This window comes from Hippoglossus hippoglossus, chromosome 23 (genome assembly GCF_009819705.1).
Source record: "Hippoglossus hippoglossus isolate fHipHip1 chromosome 23, fHipHip1.pri, whole genome shotgun sequence".
NCBI lineage: Eukaryota > Metazoa > Chordata > Actinopteri > Pleuronectiformes > Pleuronectidae > Hippoglossus > Hippoglossus hippoglossus.
The window spans coordinates 4,437,025-4,464,752 of record NC_047173.1 but is presented as its reverse complement, the minus strand read 5'-3'; the positions used below and the strand labels follow the sequence as shown (position 1 = coordinate 4,464,752).

Sequence of the window (27,728 nt, the reverse complement as noted above, 5' to 3'; positions counted from 1 at the left end):
CTGGCCAAGCAGCTATACCAGTAAGCACATTCATAATGGTTGGGGTGGGAAGTGCCAAAGCGTGGAATTTACTAGCAACAGATCTTTTCCATTTCCTTTTCTGGTAACATAGCTGACAGACGTGGGAATGTAAGATAAAGGTAGTGGATGTTAATTCTTTTAGCAGCCAATAAAAAAAAAAAAAACGTTACTGTACAAAAATGTCTGGGATGTTTATTTGAGATTTTCAGCTCCCCCTCTGTTTGCACACATGCAATCAGGCCTGGCTGCTCCCACAGTCACCTTTGCCATGTTCACCTCCTAATGCTGTCTGGAGCTGTGTGTTGTGTGACATCACAGATTAGACACGGTGCCGATGTCTGCACTTTCAGCTCTGGCTGTAGGAGGGACGGCAAAAGAGCCGAAGGGAGACAGGAGGGCATGTGCAGGAAGACACGCAGCCATGCCAATTTTGTCTTTATTAAATTAAGACTAAATTCTATTACACCCCCATGAAGCATTGGCTCGTGTGCATAGTTTAAACTAATGGACGTAGGCAAAAGGACAAAAGTTAAAAACTCCAGCTACTTTCTTTCAGTTCCAGTCCGCCCGGGGGTTTCATTTCTTTCATTCACTGAAATTTGCCTAAATCACTTTAAATGTAAGCACACATTGGGGCAGTGTTGCTGATCTGCTCTCCTCTGCAGCCTGACAAGTGGTAAGCTCCTCTTAGAACAGGAGATTACTGCCTCAAATCCCAGCTCTGCATGTATGTACATCTCCTTAAGTCCGGTTTACCTCTGTGTAAAACCCCTGGGTCATTAGAGACGCCACATTCTGCTGCTCCCTCCAACCACTTCCCTCAGCTGCCTTTTTATATTAATAACAAATCAAACACCGCCCTGTACCTGCGTGTGTGAAACGGCTTAAGAAGCGGTGTTTCGTCCCATCCCACCTCCAGGCCGGAGGAAACGATCTGGAGAGGAGTCTCTCGCCTGAGGATGATGGGGTTACTTGGAGGCAGAGAGGGGTGATGGCTAATCATGCCAGGTCTAATTGATGCTGTCACATTTTGTGACAAGCTTTGGGGGGAGATAATCAGCTGTTAACAACCTCATGACTTGAGCTGGAGTTTGAAGGGTGCCCTGACTTGGCTCAGATCCCTGCACGGCTTTGTGCCTGTCATTGTTCAAAAGCAATGAAATGTGCCGAGGTTAAAAAACGTCAGAAAGCATTGAACGTATGAATAGAACAGTTTCATCCACATAAATCAGTAACCCAAGGCAGCAAAGTATAAAAGTGTTTTCTTTTTCGTACACTTTTTACCGATGCAGGTTGTGATGGGTTGTGTGTAATATGTTTGTTATCCCTGTGTTATTGCACTGTAGCACAACAAAGACCACACGTTTGTCTGAAAACCATTCTACTGCCAGTTTTTTTCCACACACTTTTTGAACTCCCATTCAGTTTGGAGCTCCTAGGCTGTGTCAAAAAATCTGTCATCAAAAAACATACAACGCCATCAGAAACATGAGGGCGACTTTTAAAATCCGTCTGTGAAAATGTCTGTGTTTATCCTCACAATAATTCAGATGTGATAAGAATAAAGGGGAGATTCACCAGACAGAGAAGGCTGGACCTGTCCCTCCACCTTTTTCTTACTGTCAACGTAGCGAGCGCAATGCATGATGGTACATATTGCTCAGTTAGCGACCATTGGTTGGACACTACTTTTCAATGCGTTGACTGTACGCGTTATAAGAAGCCTCACTAAACATTCAGAAGCCATTACAAAATGGTGATTTCACTACGTAGTAATTAGTGAGGGATTTCGGACACAGCCTTAAACTTCAGTTGTCTCAAAAGTACCTATTGTTACAATACAGTGACTAATTGGGATCGGAATAGACTTTAAACCCACAAAAAACATTGTATTTCCGAAGTATTGAGCGAAAGTTTAAACTTGGTTGAAATACACTCAACAACATTCAAGCTGTGTGCCAGTTCTCCAGTTTGCAAACTCAGGTCTCCTGCTTTGAACCCACCCGTCAATCGGAACTCTTTCCCACCTAAATGTCACACTACTTCCTGTTCCATGTGTTTATTGTGTTACATTTGAGTTGGAACAACGATGACAATGGATGCAATGAGTAGTTTATTGTAGTCGTGTGTTATTTTGGGGATTGGTCAGTGTCTGAGGCTTTGGATCGTCTGTAGTTACCAGGAGTCTCCCTTGTCATTGTGTTTTATTATTTTGATTAAGGTCCTCCCTATGTGGTTGCTGATCCTTGAGGCTCTCATAGCTTTAGCATTAGGTTAACGTTTTGTTTTGTTGACACAAAATCAGAGGCCCGCACTACGAGACAGGATTGATGGTTATTGAGATAACTTCAGGTTTACCTCTGTGTTTTCAGTCCTACGTGATTGGTTCACTTCTTGCCGAGATTAATCACCATGGCAACCTACGTGGAACCGCTTACCTGTGAAGGTTGAGTTCGTGATAACGGATCAAAATCTGTCAATGACTCAACTACTCACCAATCAGATCGCCGGAAAACCAGAGTCGTGGATTTACAGGATCCTGATGGGGACAAAAGACTTTACAATAAATTTAGGGATCGCAAAGAGCAGCAGATGTTTTTTTTAATATTTGAGTGGAATCGTTTTGCTGCTCCAGGCTTTCCATGTGTCCACTCTGGTTTTAGAACCGAGCCTCTGATAAATGGAGATAGATTGTCACACTCCATAAACACATAATAAATATTACCGCTTCCTTTTTTTTTTCCTGCTTTCTCCGTCTCGTTCTCTCGCTGCAGCTCAGAACATGAGGAGATGATAAACGAACTAAAACTAAACTGATGTCGTTTATAAGAAAAATTATCCACATACTGCTCAATATTTCCATTGATTATAAATAAACAGTTTCTGGTTGATCTCAGCAGACATTCATTATTTCTCTCTGTTGGGCAGCAGAAAGAGTCTGACATTGCTTAACTTTGACAAAAAGCTAAAATGCTCAGTAGTAAACCTGATAATTCCTGTGCTTATTTACTGTTTATCCTTTGCCTGGCTTCAAATGCCAAAACATGTTTCGCGTTTTTATTTTCTATTGTACTTATGTGACCAGATTGTTTAAATTTCACTTTTGCTGAATGTCACTTGTCTGCAGCTGTATTTATCTGCAGGTTTCAGCTTTTCTGAACCCACAGTTAACTGAGAAAGTAGACAAGCAGCCATGGTGTCACACCTAACCACATAGAGATGTATGTTAATTATTATAATGCTTATTATTATTATATTATGTTAATATATTATAGGGAATATAATAATTATTTTTAAATATCTATATTTTTGTATTCTATTCTTTTTAAATGGTGATAGGAACAGTGTTATATCACATCAAATCATATTTGTTTATTATTACTATTATAATGGTGTTGATATAACATCATATATTTATTATAAGTTTAGTTTTAACCCCACATCTTTTCCTCTCTCTCTGCTCCACACTCCCTATCTCCCTATAATTTGTCCAAGACCACTAAAGATGGACACCCGGTACCAAGGAGTTATGCAGACATCACACATATGCACTCGCACACACACACACACTTACATGCACACACACGTACTTCATCTCTAACCCTTATTACATGTGTTTTTCCACATGTAATCTCATTATATATGTATTTATCTGTCTTATGTATCTTGTGTATCCCTCTTCTTGTCACTATTTTCACCCCAAAAACAAAAGTTTACCCAGGACGGTCAGTGATTGGTTCAGTGAAGCCTGATAAGGAAACGTATCCAGGATATGTCAGACTTGGTTGCGACAGGCCCCCTGGAGACGTCTGGACTTGATGTCCCATGTTTGTCTGATGACCAATGATGAAGAATGAACGTAAACACACAACAAACGTTGTCTCTAGAGCACACAGGCGGCTAGGTTAGCAGCAGGCCTCTTGTTAGTGTTCAAAGGCAGATTTTATCTTTAATATCAGTTGACGAAAACAAATACTTACCAGTCCTCCCCTTCATAAAGGTTTGAAAATACCCAAAACACATGTGCAGCATCCTTTTTTTGTCCTTTAGCCATTTTACTGACACTGGGATGTCTTTATTCCTTAAGATCAGTCCATTTTAAACAACACAGTGGAATCTGTTTTAAAAAGTGTTCTCCTTTGCTTTGTCGGTTCCTCGAAATGACGCATACCCCGTGGTAACCCGGGACACGTGTTGCGGTCATGCAAGCGGTCCTCTGTTATGTATCACTCCTCCAACTGAGACATTCTTCTCGCCGTTTCCTGGTTGGCAGAGTCTTTCCTTACACACACACACACACACACACATGCACGTCTCTGTGCTTTGCAGTAACCGCTGAATGACCAATTCATACCTTTTGTCAATCACAGCGCACGCGGTCAGTCTCTATCTCACTGTGTTCTCTGGAATTCGCTTAATTTGATTGTTCAATTGTTCAATCAGTTTTTCTGTCTGTTGTGTCTCCCTGCATACTCTTCATGTATTTCTGTTCTCAGATGGTTTTCACCACAGATATGAAGGTTTTTTATGAATTAAATAAAATATATCTCTGAGCTTTTCAAAGTGTTAACTGCCCTATTTTTTTTTTTTACAGTTTTTCAATGTTCTTTTTCCTATTTCAGGTCTGATTGGATCCTTTTCTTATGAATCGGTAGATGAACAGTACAAATATGATGACATGTGGCCTTTCTGGATTTTCAAAACTCAAATACTCTTTCTATATCAGATAATATAAGTACTAACTATTGTGACAACTTTACAATAAGTAAGCCTTTGAGTTCATCCTGTATTTATCCTGCATTAGTGCTGCACACAGTGGGAGCCATTGTAGAAGTGCCTAGATACTTCCTGCATCCGTTCTACGTTAGTCCTACACGTAATAGATTTTTTTCCATCTATTTGCAACAAAACTTTGTGCAATTTGAGTGAAAGGATGTGAGGCAGCCGGAAGCTTGAAGTCTGCAGGGCCGTAAAGCAACACACACACACACATTTCTCTCCACTTTTTACAATTCACATTGTCCAACCCACAACTGTTGACTACTGACCCCAGTTTAATAAAGATTTAGCCTCTTATCACTCTGTGCATCAACTTACGAGCTAACTGAAGTGTAAAACAACCGATCAGATAGCAGAATAAATTACTATTGAGCTGTGTGTGTGTGTGTGTGTGTGTGTGTGTGTGTGTGTGTGTGTGTGTGTGTGTGTGTGTGTGTGTGTGTGTGTGTGTGTGTGTGTGTGTGTGTGTGTGTGTGTGTGTGTGTGTGTGTGTGTGTGTGTGTGTGTGTGTGTGTGTCCTCATAGAGCAGAACCAGCAGTGTGCAGTAGGCGGTTGGTCACAACATATCTTAAAGGAATGGTATCACCAGCATAATCTTTTTTTTTTTCCTTCTTTAGAAATTTAAATTGGCATTTGTTCATGAAATGTGTCCAACGTTAAGAAATATAGGTTTTTATTAATAGGAAGACACACAAACAGCTCATGATACCAGTTGAGATTAAAATGTGACGAACAGCATCAAGGTGGCCTGAGGAAAACCAAACAGAAGGATTTTCTTGAATCTCTCAGCAGATTCCGCAGGAGCGATTTCTGCTTTTATTTTGTCAAAGTGTCCCAGAGTTGAATGAATGAATGAATGAATGAATGAATGAATATAAGGTGTATTACAGCAGAACAGTATGGTCAATTGTGATCACAGGGTACATGTTTTATGTTTTGGTCACAAATCCCATTGGTCACAGTATTCCTTGTACGTAATGATATTGTCATCTGTCTCGTTGAGTGGTAATGCTAAGCATTTGGGCCCCACGTTGGACTGCAGGACAGAACAGGTCCCTGCAGCTCGGTTCACCCCTAAACAAACACTCTGTCTGTGAGTAACAACGTCCTATCTCTCTGCTCTGCAGTCACACCGGTCAAGGCACATGTAAAGTCTTACTGTGAAGCACCTTTGCAGCCCAGCTCTGTATTATAGTCTCAGAATGAGTTCATAGCTTGTTTCATTTCTTTTTTAGACATTTTTGTTGCCTTTTGAAGAAGAATTCTTTCAATAAATAACACAAATATATTCATACATCATATATAGATAGATTAACATGTATAAACTACATGCATTTCATATAACTTAAATAATTTATATGTACAGTTCTCCCCCACACACACGCCTTCCTTCCATACCGCTCTCAAACGAGTTAACAGCAGCGCTGCACAGGTTTGTGGATTTGCAGCACATAAAAGTGAAATATCATTTAAACGGACCCAAGGTTTCTTCTGTTGAAGTCTCACTTTATAGCAGAATGTTGCTCTTCACCAGCCCAACACATAATCCTGTGGTGGCGCGCATTGAACCAAAATCCTTTCTGGGCAGTAAAATTCCAAACAGGTAGTCCACTGGCGAGTTTGTGTTGTTTTGTTTACGTCCGACGACGTTTCCTCGACAATGCGCAGACACAGGAAGTGTCTATGCGTATCCACCTCCAGCCCACTGAATTTTCAATCTGTGTTAGCGCCCGAACATACGTCTGCGTCGTCTTACACTGCGAGTTCCAGTTCTTGTCGTCGATGCCCCTGCAGCCACCCCTTAAGGACCTGGGGGTCTGACAACGTGTCTCATAAAAGAACTGCTTAATTTCTTGCGTGGCAGTGGTTTTGATTTTAGCCAGAACAGTTACGTGGGCACCCCTGGTGTCCACTGCTTGGGTCTTATCCGTAACCCACTGGCTCTCGCTGTCACACACAGAATATTCCCCACGGTAGCTTTTGTGCTCAGCATAGCGCTTCTTACGTGTCTTGTTTCCCACCGCCCCGCCCTCTGGTCCACTGCTGACAAAGTCGTCGGAGAGGTACAGCGGCGGCGGCTGCAGTGGCGGCCGGTCGCTCAGCAGCACCCGAGGTGAGTTGTACCGCTTGTGCTGCCTGAGTAGGTCCGAGTTCAACAGCATCACCTGCTGGTCCATCGTGCCTTCACTGCTCCCACCACTGCGACTCCATGTCCCCCACTTCTCCGCATCACCCTGGTCCTCTAAAGGAAAGTTTGCACTGAGGAGAGGAGGCGGCGCGTCCCGGGGCTCCGTGTCCCTGCTTTTCCCCTGCTGGCTCTGGTTCGCCCTGGTCTTCCCCCTCGTCAGGTCAGCCTGAAGCAGCTGGATGATGAGCGAGTTTAAAGTGTCGGGACTCGGCTGCTGTTGTTGCCCTTGGTGGCCGCTATCCATGTTGGTTGCCTGGATACCATAGAGGTACACGAGGACCATCACATACAGCAGGATGGACATCACTAGATTCACCTGTAAGATCTGAAAAGACAGAGGGAGACAAATAGTTAAGACCTATTTAATCCTTCTGGTTAAACTCATTTTCCTTCCTTCTTCCTTAATGGTCCACCTATTGGTGACCTGGGGCCTGTATTTAAAATAACCACAGTTAAAGACTGCAACACAGCACCACAGCTGCTGTCCCCGCATAGCAAAATAGTTTGGTCCCAGATTCGGCCCACAAACCACAGGAATTGATGGCACTTGGGCGGTCTGCTCCTGTTTGCCAGATCTGGACCACCAAGTCAGCCATAGCAACACCACATGTCAACCAACGGGGGCCTGAATTTGTTTTGTGCTGATTGGGCCATATTCACCATATACCACATGGGACGCTTTAGGTTCATATCAATATTACACCTTGCCTAGAGCACCGCATGTTTGCCAAAAAAAGGGCGAAATTTATTATTTGATAGTTTACAAGTGGGCAGCTTTAGGCTCACATCCATTTTGTCTCGGCCACAGGAAGGCCAGAAGTCTTCATACTATACAGTTTCATTTTAAGGAAAGCTTCCACATACTAGTCTCCTACCAGCCAGCAGCTAAGTTGTTGGAAGTGTTTTAATGGTCATTCTGACTAAAGTCACTCATCTCTGTGCTTTTATATGAATCTGCTTTAATTCCCCTTTGGTGTTTGTGAACCATTTGGTTTGACATTAACTTCACCAGCAGCACAAGATGGACGAAGAGTTGTACACATAAATTGTAAATTGGCTTCTCTGCTGCACTTTTCATTGCAAAAATCCTTCATCCGCCACCAATAGACATTTTCGAAGTCTCATTAGCCGTCGATTCTTAGAACTCAACTGTCTTACTTGCACAGTTCCACTGTTGGCAGAAATGGGCCACCTCTGCTAAACCATATCCCACGAACAACAGGTTTTGTTTATTGACTGACTGACTGAAGGAAAACCCACTGGAACTGCGGGATTTATTTAATGTAGACAGCTAAACTTTAATCAATAGCCCATGTTGTGAATGTGTCTGTAAATATGAGGTGGAAATAATTCTGGTCCAGTCTAATAATAGTTTCCTTCAAGAAAAATGCTAAAGTCAAACATCAACATGAGCTAGCAGCATACTTTCCCTCTGTGTCACCCAGTGTAATTATGGTACCTCGACAGATAAGCAGGTGGTGATGGGTATCTCATGGAAGAATGGGAAGTTATTATTTATGTCGCAATCCAGCGCACACACGCATCTCCTGTAAAAGTTCCAACCAAGTAAAGGTTTAAATGCCTTTCAGAGAGAGAAGGAGAAAAAGGGTGAAGGGCAACAGACGGCTGCGAACAAAAAGACACGACTTGTTCCCATCGGCAGTGTTATGGCTGAATGATACAGCTGCTGATGGAGGGAGGGGCATCTGTTCAGTGGCAATGTCACCTTACCATCGGTGGCTCAGAAAAGACGCACACACACTTACAAGTGTACACGCATGCACGCACGCACACACACACACACACGTATTCCCTATTGGACAAGATGTTTTGCTCTTTCCAACAAACCGTATCTATGAAAGGATAATTGTTTCTTAAGTCCGACTTGGGATATGACAATATTTATTGAAATGTTTAATGGTTTCACAATATGCTGTGGTAAACTTCCCGACAGTTAGATGGGCCGTTTCAGTACCTCTACTGTCCAGCATCAACCACCCATGAGCAAGTCTCCAAGACACGGGTGCAGCAAGCAACAGGCATTTGTTTTGTGACGTAAAAACGAGTTCATTCATTTCCCAACGCGGTTGTCAGAGGCGTGTCAGAAGTGCTCCAGAGGTGGAGTGGTGGTGTTATTTGGTGCCTCATTAATTTAATTTCCGATAATTCTATTATTTAATTTGCGTTTTGAACGTATTCAGCATATTTTAACAATATTGATAACCGTGATAATTACACTTTCATCTGTACCTGCATCTAGACAAGTTGTCTTTCATGTGTTCTTCCTGTGCTGCCCCACTGTTACGTTCTGTGGATGAATATGAGTACAAAAAGAAATATGAAGCATCCAGAATACAACCCTCCCATCAATTTCTTCTTCTACTTAGTCTTATCGTCTTTATTATTATAGTGATAGTCAATCTTTATGCTATGCAATAATAGTAATGGCATATTCATTTTAATGTAGCCTATAAGTTTTCATCAACAGAAAGCAAAAAGCACCGCAAGCCACCCTCAACCAGTTTCACCTTTCAAAATAAAAAGTAGCTGAAGCTCCAGAAAGTTCAATGTGGCAACACTGGAAACACATTCCAAGACGTCAATGTTGTGACTGAAGCTGCTTTGAAAAATGATCTTAATTGCAATGATAATGTTGGTCCACCTCCCCTTTTTGAATGGGACAAACCGGTTTGTAAAATAATCCAAAGTGCTTCATGTCAAACTGTCTGAGTGTCATGAAGCACTTACTGTGACACTGACACAACCTTTGAGTTTTCACTCAACTTCTTCCCCTTCGCTTTGGTTATTAGATCCGAGCGCAAGAACAAGGATGTCTTTGTAAATCAGGCGCCTGGCCCGTGAAGCTGCATCTAGTCAGACAAATTAATTTCCCCTCCCGCTGCCATAATCACTGTCATAAAAGCTCTCACTGCAGTTTATGATGTTGACATACAGGCTGGCAGACGTGGGGGGGTGAACGATAATCTGCTCAGTGGGCAGAGTGATAACGAGACAATATGCGTTTGTGGTTTTGTCGTTTCTGTGCTCGATTGCAGGATCAACTCTCCACACAAGGAGACGCCTCCCCAGGCAGGACGCTCACCCATCCTCATGTCTACAAGTTAGGACGAGGATTTGTGTTTAGGGTTAGGTGTTGTTTACACTGAGGATTTGGAGTTGTGTGTGTGTGTGTGTGTGTGTGTGTGTGTGTGTGTGTGTGTGTGTGTGTGTGTGTGTGTGTGTGTGTGTGTGTGTGTGTGTGTGTGTGTGTGTGTGTGTGTGTGTGTGTGTGTGTGTGTGTGTGTGTGTGTGTGAAGAATAGGAAAAAAAGGTTGACAGATGTTAATGCTTCTGAACGATAATGTGCAATATAATATATTAGTGTGCAGCAACAGATTGTCAGGATATCATTCCACCAGTTTAAAGACATCAAGGTGACTCTATTCTCAGACGCACAGTGGGTTTGTGTGTCTGATTGTGCAACAACTCGGACGGATGATTGATTCACAAAGCATCTGAAAATACAGCTTTGCTTGACTATTCTTTCTTGAAAGTTTTACCTTGAATTTAAATTTGAAATCATTCAAGAGCAATAACAAAAGTCACATGATGAAGATGTGATTAACTGTGTAAGAACACAACAATGGAAAAGAGTCAAATCGGCAGCAGAGATGAAGCCGCTGATTTGATGCACCGCCCAGCTACCATGTCAAGTGCACCGAATCTAACACACCTGCCACGGTGCATGCATGACTGGTTAAATGCAAAATATTACAATACAGATGGTGGATAGCTGACCTATATTTTAAATGTTCTTTATGCATTGAAATACCAAAGTATATCGGCCTGATATCAATCATAGGTCAATATACAGAAACTAAATTAACTTTATTCAAAATACTTTGTTGAGGCGCAACACAACCTTGCAGTTTTTAATGTTGTTTAGCCAAACACAGCTGTCAGGAAGTAGACATTATGTTTCCTAGCACACATGAACACATGCCTCTGTCTCTCTCTCTCTGTGTGTGTGTGTGTGTGTGTGTGTGTGTGTGTGTGTGTGTGTGTGTGTGTGTGTGTGTGTGTGTGTGTGTGTGTGTGTGTGTGTGTGTGTGGTTGACTCTGCTGTTGGCTGAGGGTTGGCAGATGAGGTTGCAACCAAGTCGCCAAACTTGTTTCTCCAAAATGTCAAATTTCCTGGAAGTGCTGGACGCAGCGTTATCTTGATTTTTTTCGGGGATTTAAAACATTCCATTAGCAGAGAAGAAAGCCGAGGCAGAGCCAGCAATCCTTCGCAACAATGATCATCGAAACATAGACTTCGTTGAATGTGACTCGGGGCTTGTCTGTTACCTACGGGAGTAAATGCAGTGTACATACTGTGAATTACTAAAGCAGCAGGTCTGGGCAAGAAGAAACATTTAAATCATCAAGGGAACTGCAATAGGATTCTTCACATTCATGTCCGGGATGACAGCAAGTCTGTGCAGTTGTGTTCCAGGCATGAAATACATTATCTTTACCTTTTACCAGCCTGTTGTTTTAGAGGGAAAGATAACTATCAGCATCTTTTTTGTGCAATTTATTTTAAAACCCACTTTCCCCCAGTTCGAGCAAGAGGGGATCGGACACGGCAGTTTGCATGTTGGCAAGAAATTCACCGTGTGCCTCTGAGCCCTGTGCTTCACACTTAAATGGATAATTGCTCAAGGAAAATATATTTTTCATGTGACATTCAGATGGTACTGTGGCCTGAAAATAGTCACAGAACTGGGTGAAAGTGGATGAAAGAGTTTTGGGGCTTTGTCGTCTCCCCACCACCACCACCACACTCCATGTGACTCCCATTAATTCAACATGAATATTGGCGAATAGTTTTCTGGCAATTTCTGGTGCCAATGGTCCAGACCGGTTATATTAAATGCTTGTCCCAGGGCAACTCTGCAGTCAAAGAGCTGCAATCATGCACAGACTGCCTCATATGCTCGCACAACAAACAGAACCTTGAGTTTGGTGCTGATTTTTAATCATTAAAATAATTTCAAAGGGAGGCTTTGTGTTCAAAAGCTTTCATACTAGAAGTGTTCAATTCATATTCAACTAAAAATATGACCTCGTGGTCGCGCGCCTCCGCCAACCAGTCAGGTTGGCGGAAACACAAAGACAATCTGCTCTTCTGTTTTTGAGTAATGGCGTCGAACATTGGCCAGTGAAGGGTTTTGGTAGAACATTCTAATGATGTTACAGTGAAGTTGAACTTTTTTGAACATGAAAATGTCACCACTTTGTCATTTTTATCCAATTTGATATCTGTTTGAAAATCCGATGACCTTTCACCGACAAAATCCAGTCCTTGACTCCAAGAAGTGAACGACTGTGCCAAATTTGAAGAAGCTAGCTCGAGGCGTTCCTGAGAAATCGTATTCAAGAGAACGGGACGAAACATCAAAAACACATCACCTCTGGCCACAGCTGCTGTTGTCATGGAGGCATTGAAATAAAGACTCTAACTGACCCACCCAAACATCACATACAGCCCATGTCCCTGTCATTTAAACATCAGATGAGTTGTATCTGAAAACATATTTCGAGAGTGAAGTTGTAATATTTAATTTGACTGTAATTATGAAGATAGTCATCATTTTAGGCTGAATGTCATGTCAGAAGGGAAATCTCAGAGGATCAGTCTGATGCCTGTGTTGAAATGAGGAATGTGGAGCATTTTGTTAAGTTATTCTTTAATTAAGTCTTCATAAAAAACTAAATACTTCATCTTTTGTCACACAAGCTCCACACTAACTTATTAAGAAAGAATCGCACAGACGTTGCCGTTGGTTACATCTGTGTGATACTGGTTCACGTGTGAAATGGGTTCATGATTTTGGATCCAGAACGAGTGGAGCTACGGCGATGGATTCTCCTCACTGGTTGCTTCCTTTATCCTCGTATTATTATGACTTTTTCTCATGAAATTACGACCTTACACTCATAATATTACAACTTTAATCTTTTAATGACTTGATTATCGTAAAAAATAAGACATTATTCTCTAAATCTCACCATTTTTTTTCTTCATATAGCCCCAGTACTTTTTCCTATGTTTTCATATGACTAAATAATAATAATCTAACCCCAGGCTAGTTCAAAGTAAATACAGCACCAAACATATATGACTTTTCTTTCCTTCCTCCGCTGGATGTTTCTGTGGCAAAGTTTTGTAGAATTTAATAACACAGAATTTGGATTTGTTATTTTTTGCATGTCTGATTGAACCAGAGCTAAAATAAAAACCTAAACAACATTATCCAGCTAAATCAACTCAGAAGAACTCACAGGGACATGTGGTCCTGACACAATCTGTCACCTAATCTCAATTGTCCCCCGGGCAGACTTTTAAAACACAAAATGTCGTCCCTGTACCTAAGGCCTGGTGCGCACTGAAAAAAAACTGCCATGAAATTCGGTCGACACATAAACTGCTCGGCAGGGTCGTGTTGGCTCACGTAGATCCACGTGAAGTAAATTTCATTATCTTAAAGTCACATCCTTGTTAACCGGTCACATGCACATACAGTTTTTTTATGTTGTTCAGCCAAACACAACAAATCAACAAAACCCTGTTGTCAGGAGGTCACCGCCATGCTTTCAAGCACTCATGTATAACACACACATGCACACAGGTTGTCGTACATATGGGGGTGCCTCTGTGAGTGAAGTGTCACCAGCATAAGATAAAATAAGATTAGATCAAATAAGATAATCCTTTATTTGTCCCAGAGGTGGGGAAATTTGCAACATTACAGAACCAAGAGGGCAGTAAAGTAATAATAAGTAGCCTTCAAAATACTTATAAATGTTGGAGATATAAAACAAATATATAAGCAATTGTAAACAGAATATGTACCGTGTTAATATATGTACAGTGAAAAGAAACGACCTGCGATACCTTTCCTTCAGACACTTGGGGTGAATCAGTCTGTCGCTAAAGGAGCTGCCCAGTGCTGGGATGGTGTCCTGTGATGGTGGGACTGGTTGAGAAGACAGCTTCACCATCATCCTCCTCCGTCCCACCACCTCCACTGAGTCAAGCGCTTGTCCTAGGACCGAGCTGGCCCTCCTAATCCTAATCAATTTATCCAGTCTCGCTTATTAATATTGAATTCTCCAAATTTGACACTGCACTTCCTTGGACCCTTAACAACACACATGCACGAGTATGAAGTCGATAAGATGAACAGTTCTCAAGATATGTGAGTCACAGACAGGTAGAGATTTTTGGAATTATTAAATTACACTCAATTTGTACTTAATAACACTATTCTAGCAAAAGTGTAAACACTGGTTTCTCACTTGGCTCAGAAGCATAAAAAAACAAAAAAACATTACAATACACACAATTGGTTGTGAGTTCCCTGGCCCCTAAACCAGTATTGTAAAAGGTAAAAACCAGTGCCTGTTAAAACATTCTGTCCACATGTATTGTTCTTTAATACTTCATTAATTATAAGTCTGGGACCGGGTAGGACAGCGTCTGGGTCTGGATCCAGACTGTGGTACACCGATTAGGGATCTTGTGTAAATACCCATATAGCCAATGTTTAATTGTCAGTACTGGTTCTCTTTGAATCTTTGGAATGAACGTCGTGCTCGCACTTTATAACAAACTTCAGTCTAAAGGAGAAAAAAAGAAACGCGCCTGGCCGCATTCCAGACAATCAGTGAGTAAACATGGAGCTCAGCTTCTTCGAATTCATCACATTTCACAGCAGGTTCCTCATACAGTAACAACAGTGATGTCAAACAATCCAATAACACAGAGACGGATATTGTGTCAGACACCCTGCGAGGGAGACTCTTCTTATTGCGCTCCAGAGTTCATGACCATATATGAGCATAGACTGACCGGTAAATTGAAAGATCAGAACCTCTGACTCAGCTTCCCCTTCAGCAAAACGGTCACCCTGTCCATCACAGACTGCTGACCCTCAGCACACCACCACATCATCAGAGTGCAGCAGCGATGAAATCCTGAGAGCTGTTGTCATTATTGCTTAGGTGATGGTAGCACACTGGCCACTAGTTGACTGAGGCTGATGGGTTTTCTGCACCGTGGTTCACTGACGCTCAGTAAAAAAGATCTGAGGACTGGTTGGAGCTTGATGAGACATTTCTCAAGCTGCGGTTCTGCTGCTACTGTGATGTCAACTTGGCGCCTTTTCGCTTTCACACTGGAGCCTGAGGTGCGAGTGACTCGGTGCCGTCTTCTCCGACACCACAGCCAGGAAGAGGAAAGGAAGAAAGGAACAGCACAGTTTTTGGCACTGGCTTGTTTCCTCAAGGTGCACCGCTTTGGGCTTGTGCACACTTCTTTGACTTCTTCTAGATATATACAGTAGATACAATTTAGTTACTTCATACAATAGTTGCTTGGATAAAAAAAACGATACAATCTTAGTTTAACCACTCCTGTCCAACTCCTTATCACTACAGATTAAGTCTTTGTTGAAATTGAACTAAAATCACATTCACTTAAAACCAACTTACACTCTGTCAATATAAAAAATTGCAGCCTGGACAAAAGGCTCTTTTTTTCCCACGTGTGCTGAACATTTCCTCTCTCCGATATATATTTTCCTGTATTTCTCATGAGAATATCCTTGTTACAAGTCTTGTTTTAAATAATCTTGATAAAGAAACGGTCCATTTTTTCAGATAATCCAACAAACAATGATGCAGCTGCGCCCCGACCCACCATCACATGACCTGCGTGGTCCTCTCAATGGTCACAGGAGGCATCTGTATGGACGCGGTGCCACAATTCCTCATCAACTTAGTGATGGCACTTTTACACCTTTTGCTGCCTTCACAGCCACAGCTCAGGGGGCTCAAGAGCCATTAGGTCTGTGTCTGACCTGCCTCCCCCTCCCTCTCACCCTATCTCTCCTTCATCCGCTCATCATCTCACCGTCCTATCTGCTCCCATTCATACTCACTTCAATCCTTTCTCCTCCTTCTCCTTCCTCCATCCACTCGTCCTTTCATTTGTCTCTTAATACTGAAGGTTCTGTATTTATTTATCCCTTTTTAGCCTTGATGACCACTCAAAGCACTTCACAGTACAGTTGCCATTCACACACACATTCGTACAGTGCAATTTGTGGGGAGGAAGACGGCAAATGCTGCAGTTAAACCAAAATATTCCAGTTTTACTTTGTCAAGTCTATCAAGCACAGGAGGAATAATCTCACCTTCTGATACACATCATTGAGTTCAAAGAGTGAAAAGAGTTCAGTCCCATGAAGCAGAGCTCATGGAGGCACATGTGGGCATGTAGCTAACTTTATTTTGTATCTCCCTGTGGGCCGAAAGACCTATACGCTAAACCTTGCTTACAAAACGGACCTGGTTAGATCCTCCGCTCTGCGCTCACTGAAGCTGTTAATCTGGTACAAGCCTGTGTTGAAGCTCCGAGCTGCCTGCGCACAGAAATGTTCACGAATGCATATGTAACCTGCTCAAATGTGAGTGGAGCGATAGGTATATGGGATGGAAGAACTGCCCCCGAGGTTAGAGTAGCAAAAAAGTGCCTCTTGCACGCAGTCTTCGAGAGCCCAGGGTAAAAGCTGCTGTCTCATGCCTCATTCTGATCTTTTAACACCTGAGAGATTTATTCAGATAATCGGCCTCAGTGTGGCAGCGTCTTAGGAGAGGTTTTGTCTGCAGTCACATACTGTACTGACTGTGTCACTCTGTTGTGATGGGCGACTATTAGTCTGTCATAAATGTGACGTTTTTGAGTTTTGCATTTTCACGTCCACGTCAAGCACCTGAAGTGTTGTAATGATCCATTCCCAGGGATGTGATTCATACCACCAGACAAGTAGAGCGTATGTTTCTGAGTCACGCAGATTCAACCTGCTCATTACAATTTCAACAGCTTCCCAATTTCAAAGTTAAAGCACGTCAATTAAAATCCCAATTATTATTTGTGGAATATGAGACGTGCAAGTTATTTGGTGTTCCAAGCCAGCAGGATTTAACCTATTGGTTCGTGGACTGCCATTTTGAAGCCTTTGCGTGTGGCATTTTTGGCCGGCGCCATCTTGATTGTTTTCATGTAACCACAGCTGGGAGGTGAGGCTGACTTGAGAGCTCGAGAACGCTGATTAAGTGACGCTGCACTCAGCCTCAGCAGCCACTTATCCACCGTGAAGCTTTGGTGTCAACAAAGCCTTGTTGCACATAAATGCCAGACTGGTAAAGTGTTTTTACACAGTTTTTTCGATGACGAATATAATGTGAGCCAAATCACCAAGTGTTACTATCAAGAGTCCAAAGCTCAAAATGCATCCTGAAGCTCTAACTCAATCAGTAAACGAGGGTGCACCACAACAGAGGCAGGTCCGTCTCTGACACCCCTCAGTCCAAACCTTGATGATGTCAGATTTTGAGGGTAAGAAAATGATCTCTTTTTTTTTTGTGTGTATAACGACCACCAGCTTTAAATGATTATTACCACTGACACGCCAAAATGCGAACGTGCCAATGTGTTGGTCTCCTTTGAAACCTGGGGCAGTGTAAGTCAGATCATGTCTACGTTTGTGTGTTTTCCATCAGGATGTGTGTGTGTGTGAGAGAGAGAGAGAGAGAGAGAGAGAGAGTGCTTTTGAGTGATGTGGCCAACTAAGAGGAATGTAAACCTATAGTAACTGGTATGGAACAGCCTGCAGAAAAGTGTGTGTGTGTGTGTGTGTGTGTGAGATTATTTTATGTATGCCTTCATTAGGGAGTACATGCACCACCTCCACTATATCTCAGCTAAATGTTTATCACTGCTGGTGCCATGTTACCCTCAGACTAAATTGTGTGCGCGTGCGTGCGTGTGCGTGTGCGTGCGTGACCTCTCTATGAGCCTCAAAAAATGCCTGTCAATGTATCTGCTTTATTTTTGTTTGTTTTTGTGTGTGTGAGTGCATGTGCGTGTCAGTGGTTGCCTGTGTGTGCACGGTGGATTATGAAAGACATAGACAGCACAGAGCTGCAGGCCAGTTCAAATAAACATGAAACCACAACAGCTGCCTCATCGCTTCAAGGCAAACACACATTTCATACATCTGCAGTCAGACGCATCATATTCAACAATATTCTGAAATGTAGATATTTGGAGTTTCACATGCTGATACCAGGGACGTTTACTAACATGGTGTGATGAACTCTCCTTTATTTGAAATACTTCGAACCATCAATATAATTCCAATTGGTTTTCAGAGTAACAACCTTTTTTTGGGGGGGGGAAATATCATGCAAGACATCACGTTAGAGTCAGAATAGAATCCTACGTGTCCGTGTGTGACTGACGGAGATCACAGTGCAGGTGTAACGTGGGATCATCAGGGTGTGGTGGTGATAGAAACAAAAAAGCTGTCATAAGTAATTGCACAGACTCCATCCAGGTGATTGTAAAGGCCATGAAAAAAAAAAAGAAAAGTGCTGTTTACTGGCAGCGGCGTGTCGGAGCAAGACAAACACCGAGCAGACGTCTGTCTGTCTGTCTGTCTGTCTGTCTGTCTGTCTGTCTGTCTTGTCTGTCTGTCTGTCTGTCTGTCTGTCTGTCTGTATGTCTGACTAACGCAGAGTAATGACAGAGGCCACCTCACTGGACGTCTGGCAGTGAGGTCGAGAGGTGGACCATGGGAATGCGTCTGAATGGGCAACAGAACTCTTCTTCAGTTGAAATGTACATTTTTGTAGCGTCAGGATTTCCTCCCCAACCTCCATGAGCTTTGGAGGAAGGTCGGACATCGCAGTTGACAATGCAGTTGTTCATAATTTGTGTAGTAAAGAGTGCGGAAGATTGGGAAGAAAAGGAGTGACACAACAAAAATTGCCATTTGCCAGGAGAGGAAAACTTGGTCAGCGGACTGATCCTCTGTACTGATTGTTGGACGCCAACCTGGTCATTAATTGGCTGTAAAGCTTAATAGGGCAATACAAATAAATAATGCCAAAGGGAAAATGAATCAGGCACTCGCACCTTTGACCCAGTATTAAACCCACATTGAAGAAGATAAGTACAAAGAACTGTGAACACTGTGAATGGGCAACAAATCCCTGTTTTGTGATTAAACTCAGCAAGAATGAGCAGCATCTTGAAGACAATGGTTCATATGTTGCATTTTACCTTCAATGAGTCTGAGTAGTAGCTGCTGACCCTGGCTCTAAGGCCAAGTGATTAAACTTTTGCTTTCTGTGCCAGGCTAAAAATGTCAGGACACCAGCTCTAAGCCATTTAGAGATGCACTGTTGCATGTGGAGCACGAGGAGAACAGGACTGGCGTGCCCTAACCGCTGCCGCCTCCAAAACTCTCCGTCTCTCCTGAGTCATCCCAACCCGAAGACACATGAGAGCGGTGGAGCGTAAATTTTAAATGCCGCCGCTAACAGCTCTGAGATCTCCCAAATCCCAGCAGTGAAAACAAACATGCTACTTCAATTCCAAAGTCTTAAAGGGGCTACATGGGAGTTTTTGCTGTCAATACATAGCTAACGTTAGCCGCTGTTTGATTGCCAGTCTAGAGGAAACATTGTGAGTTTGAAACCAAACTTTGCGTATCGTCCAGTACTGAAAACAATCCTATACCAGTGCGTTTTAAAATAACAACACTGTATAAAACACATTTTAACAGCTGCATGTTACTAAGCCAGCACGGAAGTGTGGCATTCATTCAGGTTAAACCCTTGAATGAATGCCATTGAACTTCTTTTTTTTATCTAGCTTGATAGTCATAATTGAAAGAAAACACTTAGAGAGAATAATCACCCTTTTAAATTAGCCTATTTAAGTAGTGCCACCCCTCGAAACTGCAGTTTTGCATACGACACACATCGGCATTTTACTTGAAGGACTTTCCAGCGTGAAATATTGTCAAATTGATGACATTTGAGCTCGCTCTGGCTAATGCTACAAATACAGCAAGTGTCTTCTTATCCTCTCTAAAAACAGATCTTGCCAGTGGCAACACAACTGCTGTTTCGGAGCTGTCAAGAAGAAGTGACTTGCAGGCAGAGAAATTTGCCGTTTTATCTGGGTGAAATCCCTGTACTTTACAGATGTACTACATAGATTTGTGTACTCGCTGTACTGCTATTGATGCTGCTATCGGGACATCTTTGATTATAGCCTCATGTAAAACCTTTAAGTGAATTTAAGTTACATTTTTCTTCTTATACTTGCATACAAACCTCACAGGCCTTTTTTTCTAATGTTTCACATGGAACTGTCCGATTAACACGTTCGGGCGCTCTACTAACTTAGTTACACAACTGACACTTTGAACAAAGCAATCCGATTAGTGACCCAGGTTCCCACTGTGCTGTAACAAAGCTATATATGTTTCATGTGGTAAATAGAAGTTGCTAGTAAGCATTTCTTTTGTTTTATACATGCTGTGCTCGAAAGTAATCTTTTAGGCCGTATAAGGACCCCCTCCCCATCCCCATGCCCCTGGAATTGCTGGCAGGCCTTTGCTTGTAACACAAATTTAAGCAGTTTTCAGACATACAACAACCAGAGATTTGCCTCACACTCCTTAAGCCTTTTCAGAACTAGAAATATCTTTGTTCATCCCATGGGTTCATCAATCCTGGCAGCACAATTTGACCACCAACAATGTAACATTGGGGTGTGTTTATGCTCGTGGCAGCCAATGTAGCCTGGAGGCGTCTCGCCATAAACACAAATGAGGGGTAGGCTAAAGAGGTCTGGCAAACCCTGAACAAATTCCTCAACATAATTTAAGGACATTTACCGCACTTTACACAGATGTCTCCGGTAGAACAGCATGTTTAGAAAAAGTTCACATAAAAGTTACACAGCGAGAATCAGTGACTTAGGTGTAAATGTGACAAAACAGTATACAAGTGGAGAAAACTACAAAGTGTTATTTGCCACCATTAGGCCTTCAGGGATATTGAACGCCAACGTGAATTCTGGAGTATGTGTTGCTTTATTGAAGAGCTATTCACACTGCCAAGGAATGACTGTGTGCTACGAAGTGTTTGGGGGTTTTTTTGCACAGAAAATAAGACTTGCGCAAAAACACAAAGTTTAAGATCTCAACAGCAGCCAAACAATATCAACAATGGCGATAGTGTAATTGAGGCAGACTGCAGGATTCCTGACTGCCTATAATGCAGAGCTAACGGCCGAGATGGTGTTTGAGGCAGCAAAGCGAAGGATTATTGATGATGGAATGTTTGATAGTATAAAAACTTTTATGAGGTATTATTAAAATTCTTAATGCAATGAAAGTTTTCCAAAAATAATACAGCCCCTACAATATACGCACATAGAGGAGACAGTCAGGATAGAAGCAACAATGCAACAATAACAAGGGTTTGTGAAGCTGATAATTTACATTAGTGATAGTATATAATACAGAGTTAGATCTGTAATTGCATACAGAATTGTTAAAATGTTTATATTTTTAATACAATTATCAGATTTTAGGATAGATAAGAGAATAAAGTCAGAAACATGTTTAAACGTCATAAACCACAAGTGACCGGTTTCCCTGAGTCACTGTGAACTGCTGGATTCTAAACTCTGCTTGACTTTTAGCACAGAGGTGAGAGTATAGTACAGCGGAGGTCAAACCCTGATTCAGTACGAGCGGCACTCCTGATCCTCATGAAGCCGAATTAATACATCTACAATAAAAAAAAACAGCCATGACCTGCTTGAACTTATTTTGTCCTTGTGGTTCAAAGCAGAGACCTGCTGGTTCAGGAAGCTATATTCATTTGAGAACACTGGTGTGAACGGCGTGCAAGGTAGTTTCCGTGGAGACCCCGGTGATGATGCAGTCAGGGCGCTTAGCGATGGGGCTTAACGGCGCAGTGTGCCAAACCAACAAATCCTCCACAGGGATTTTGACCCGGCAAAGTCTGAGCCCTAATACTGTCCAATTGACTCCAGATGTTACAGCACAGAGGCGGAGAGAGAAAATGAAATATAGAGTTTCCCGTGTGTCGCTCAGATTCCAGCCAAAATTATAATTAACACAAGAAAGTGAAGAAAGGATAAATAAAGATGAGGAGAATGTCTGTAGGGGGCAAAGGGGAGGATTCGGTGAGAGTGTCAACATAAACAGAAAAAGTGAGGTCAACCCTGGTGTGGTGTAATGGGTACAGTTATGTTCTGGATCAAAGGTATGAGTGTCTCCACTTGATTACACAGCTATTTACAAGTGGTTCCTGTGGTCCCTAGACTACTGCAAAATAGAAAGCCAATGCATTTTTATGTGGGTCAGTGAAGCCAAATAGAAAGAGACAAAAAGTAAATAATTGATGACATAAAATAGATTTTCTCTGCTCGGTTTGGGAATGTAGAGTGAGGGGAAAAAACTGGAAAGGTTTTCCCACTGATCAGGGAACTTTGAAATGCGGGAATCCACACGGGTGCACTTGACGTGCAAGTAGGAGATTATCGAGGAATATAAAAAGCGGGAATGTCGTTTAGCCGCTTGCGTTGCATTTTCGATGCATTAGAGGCCTGACTGGAAAACTGGTTTGATATATAGAAACATAAGGAGTGCCGAGGTCACGGTGAGGATTATTTTGGAGGCGTGAATAAACACACACTTTCTGATTTAAACTGTCACTCCTGCTTTGAGCTGTAATTTTAAGAGATGGAAAAGGAAGATTATTGATCTTCTTATCCGACATTTATATTTATAATTCACTCATCTGTGCAATTTGTCACTTTCTGCAGGAAACGAAGCAAGTGTCACACCACATATTACCGGAGCAAATACAATAAACCTGAGGCCCCACATTGAGCTGCTCATCCTCCTCGTCTTCCTCCACCTCCCACCGAGCTCTCTTTTCACCCCCCGGCCCTTTCAGGTAAGTGCAGGGAAGGGCAGAATTCCTATCATAACAACGCGTTGAATGTTTGGCTGCCTCCAGCCAGGTGAGTCATCTGCGTTTGTGGTGATTATCTCCTGGAGAAAACTAGTTTGTGCACGAGTGTGGATGCAATAGCGAGTGGCTTTGGTGTGGTGTGTGTTTGTTTTCACGAGTGAGAGTGATGATAAAGTGCGCTGGTGCGAGCTGGCGTGGAGACAGGCAACGTTTATATGCGTGTTGGGGGTCAAAGTGTTGTGTGAAATGAGAAAAGCGCGAGTGGAAGTGGTTGCACAGAGCACATGTGCATATGTACACACAGCTACAGGTACACATTCCTTCAGCCTACAGTAACAACAGATGAGGACACACACCTTGCAGGGAGTCTCAATGCATACACCACAGCGAGGTTAGCCCTCTTGTCTCTCTAAATCTCTGACTGTCTGGACTACTACTACTTCACCTAATGCCCTTCTGTAAGTGACACAAAGTGACTTAGTTATATTATAAAGGCAACTACAATAAACGTTAAAAAGTTGTTTTTGTCACCACCATTTGATCCTGTGACATCCAATGTGACTTGGTACAGAAATGGCCATTGTATGGAGAAAGTGTAGCAAAGGAAACGTACGATAAGTCATTGTTTTTTACTTGACTTTACACGGAGTAATAGTGAACACAGCAGAAGTCCTGGCAGGACACTGGACCTCAATGGTTCCTGTCTGTCAGCGAGTCCATCCATCTATTGAATCATTCCAGAAATCTCTGTCGGTCTCTCTGTGGAACGCGTCCAGGGAGAACCACTTGTGTGCTGTGAGGAGCCCAAGGAAGTGCAGTGTTGAATTTGAAAATGTGATACATTCAATATTAATAAAAAAAATCGAATAAACAGGCTCCGTTGCAGCGGCGACAACATAAGTGACTAATCATTAAGGACAACGGTGCATTCACAACAACGGGAACTACAACCGGTTCTCCAGTTTGGGGTTCTGTGTACTGACTCAACTGACCTTTGAATGAACAGGTGAACAGCTCTTTGTGCAGCAGCGGTGGTGCAGCTTCAGGGCTCTGTGGACTGAGTCCTGCAGCAGGTCTTCACTTGCTGCCACTCAATTACCGCAGGTCACTTTGACAGTTTCAGAAACAAAGGCCATTCGGAAACGGACTCTGCACTAGTTAGCTAAAAACAAACTTCTTAAACTTTTTCTTCAGGACTGTGCAAGGCCATTTTTCTTTAGCCACAACCGGTCTGATCGAGGTTAAATAAAAGCAGAAAGTAAAATGGAATTCTTCCACCTCAGAAAGTGGGGAGCATGATATGTTAGTTGCTACAAACTGCCGTGAGTGGCCACTGAGAAATAAGTAATAAGTAAATAAGTAATGCCGTAGAACACTGTTTTTACAAGTTACTTCTTGTTTGCATACACGCAATCGTGCACATTCACAACGCAACACACATTCCTGCCGATGCTTTCACACCATTGCTTGAACAAATGGCTGCAGGCGAGTAAACACGGAAGTAAACAATGCAGGATTTATAGTAAAGGCGTACAATTGTCACCCAAAGGTGATATTTATTAAAACATAAATTCAAATTTGCACTGTAAATGTTTCATGACAAAGGCAGTTGATTCAGCCTGTTTGGCCTCGAGGACAATACCGTACCCAAGAAAAGTTTGTTTTATATAAAACAAATACTTCACTACTTAAGTATCCACTCCATACAGTTGGGAAATTTGTGAAAGATGGTTTAAATATGAATATTGGTAAGAGGAAATATATGTTTTAGTACCAAATATTGTCCTGCATTTCACATAATGCAACTCCTCTGTCAGGTGAATACACAACTTTTTCAGACTCTACAACTTTTGAATGCATGTTCTTTGATGGGGCATTGAATCAGTCTTCCCGTGGTTGTATGCCTCTGCCAAACAGGGCAGTCTCAGTCCACACACATTGTTTTTCCAGTCTCATATGAGGTAACCGTGACCTTTGACCACGGAAATCTAATCAGTTTATTTTTGAGTCCAAGTGACAACCTATCACAATTTGAAGAAATCCCCTAAAGGCAGACTTAAGATACCATGTTTAGGGGCCAAAAACATCACACCCCCATGACCTTGACCTTCAACCATTAAAATATAACCAGTATATCTTTGGCTTCAAGTGAACATTTGTACCAAATGAAGAAAAAAATTCCTCAATGTGTTTGTTAGATGTGTGTCGGATGTGCGGAAGTAGGAACAGATAACCAGAAACCACAATGTCTCCAGCCTCTGGCACGGGGGCAGAATAAAAATAAATATCCAAACCAATGTGAGGTTCAAGTTCAAAGCGTTTATTGTCGTTTATACAGTCCTGTACAATGAAATTCTTTCTTTGCCTTGCATGAGTCGCTTGACTCGACAAAGCTCCTTCACAGGAGGATCTTATACAACGGTTGTAAAGTGGGACTTTGACGTGTAAAATCGATGAACCGTCCTTTTAGGGTCAGTGTTAAATTCCATTCACTCACAGAGGAAGCACAGAACTCACAGCAGCAGGTGACCGCAGTGTGAGAGCATCATCACAGCCAGCCTCCGCGCCTCAACCACTTGTGAACTAATGAGTGAAAGCAGCTTCTGAAGTGTTTGGGCAGCAAAACGCCGACCCGGCGGCCTCGGCTCCTGACCGCCGGTGGCGCATGTTTCTCCCTCCCTGGTCGAGCGGGTACACCAGTGACGCCGTGTTGACTCATGGCTGTTGAATCCCTGTGTGTCAGAGAGATGAAGGAACAGAACAAGACGTCCTCTGTCCATCTCCTTACACAACAGGCCAGACAAACAAAACAGGGCTGGCCCCAGTGTTGGATGTCTGCGGTTTCATCAATGAGTGCGGGGAAAAGAATCCTCTATTACTTTGATGTGGTTTCCATTATGCCCTACATCTGACAAGGTCCACTCCGACTGTGTCTACACACACACACACACGTACACGCCGCACAGCGGTTCGTGCTTTTACTTCCACTTGCCCTCCTTTATTTAATCAGTTTTCTGCTCCTTACCCACCACTCTGTGACACATTTGTTTGTTACATGCACTCTAAAGTTACATTTAAGTGGCGTTGACTTGATATCACACCAGCACTTAAAGCCGCGGCTTGTTCACAGACCTGAAACAGTGTCTCCGGCGGGCCACGAAACGATGACTGAACACAGGAGCAGGTTGACAACTGAGAACTGTGTGATCTGAATAAGTCCGAGGCAGTAATGGGTTATAATAACCAACCCAAATCAGCCGCAGAGATCAGGGGAAGCTAATCCAGTGTCAATCCTAATAGAATCACAGACACAGGAATAGACTGTAGGGCTCAGCAGTGGCTTTGACCTTGCTTCAGTGTGTGTGTGTGTATTATGGTAGTATTTCCTGGATTAATGGTCCAGATTACCAACCTGGCACAGTGGGATCCCAGAACTCAAACAGCCCCCAAAAAACTCACTGTGTGCGTTCACATTTCAGGGCAAGTGCAGATTGTTAGCAATTGTCATAGTTGCTTTGCCGCTCAAGGCACAGGACATTTTTTTTTTACCGTGACCATTATCATGTGGACGTGAAGGTGCACAAACTACACCGAACAAGCTGTATTGGTTATGAAATTATACTCACTAGAGTGCACGATCTGAGCAGTCGAAAATCATGCCCAGTTTGTTTGCAGCAAGTGATTGAGCTTGACGAGGGCCCGAGTTTAGCGAACCTCTCCCTCAAATATGCGTCCACGCAATCTGGTGAATGCTCGTCCCGTCTTCGCCCTCATTGTAGCTTTAGAGTCTTTGTCTCCGATTGTCTGCTTCCTGGTTCACAGCTCTGCGTTTCCTTCTGTCCTTTCTAACCATCACAGATGTGTCTCCAAAGTGCCCCGGCTACAAGTGCATGAAATCAGATATACTATATTTGATGGACCCATCATGACATGCTGATTTCATATGGATACTGTCTCAGATCAAAGAAATATGTCTTGGACAGGCGATATGCTCTTTTTTGAGTATATCGTAGAGAACAGTACTTAAACCAGGAGACAGAATGAGGCCCAACACAACGTCTTGAGAATAATTCTGACACAGACAGATTCTCCGGACCAAGGTCAGAGGCTGGAACAGATCTTGACGCTGTGCATTGCAGGAGGGTGTCTCATCCTGTCCAAGCATACAAACCTAATTTAAACACCACTTAAAGGCCATTTCAGGACTGGACTCATCCTCCTCATTGCCTCGAGTTGGTGCACAATTGGTTCCAAATAATGTCAGGTGCTTGGACCCCAGTATACCTGCTTGTCGGTCGATAATAATTGTTGCAATTCCTTCATGCTGTCACTGTGCAAGACTGGAGTTTTTCTGGCTGGAGAGACGTACAGAGACAATTGCGTTCATGTGATTTGCGGGCGTAGCTTTGATGCGAGAGCCGATTGGGGGGGTGGGGGGGTGTATCGGTTCCATTTTTTCAAAGTATAGCCTGCTCTTACTAGTTCTTCGAAGGTTACCAGCCCTAGCTTGAATGGACATGTTTAATCAAATCAACACACAGGTCGTATTCAATCATTGAATCATTTTTTATCCTACGGTGCCTCAGGAGGTTCATATGGCCATGAAACAAAAACATACAAAACGACTGTGGTTTATGAACTCTGATGAACTATAAATCTTTCAAATTGTATTTGTTGTTGACTTCAGTGGGGGGGGGGGGGGGTAACCAAAATTCCAAATGCACATCTCCTTGTAATTACCAATAATTAGCTCTAAAACCATGGTAGCTGAGATAAGGGGCAAACGGGTCATTAGGAGGATGTGTCACATGCAGTGCA

At 42.6% G+C, this 27,728-nt stretch overlaps 1 protein-coding gene across 1 annotated transcript in view; it reads right to left on the bottom strand.

Annotated features, from left to right (window-relative positions):
• Positions 1-5,476: 5,476 nt before the first annotated feature.
• Positions 5,477-27,728, bottom strand: part of ntf3 (neurotrophin 3) — a 34,230-nt gene continuing 11,978 nt past the window's right edge. Inside the window, exon 2 of the mRNA XM_034578989.1 lies at positions 5,477-7,314. Coding sequence (XP_034434880.1) covers positions 6,436-7,314 — 879 coding nt within the window. The 3' untranslated portion in view covers positions 5,477-6,435. The remainder of the gene's footprint in view (positions 7,315-27,728) is intronic.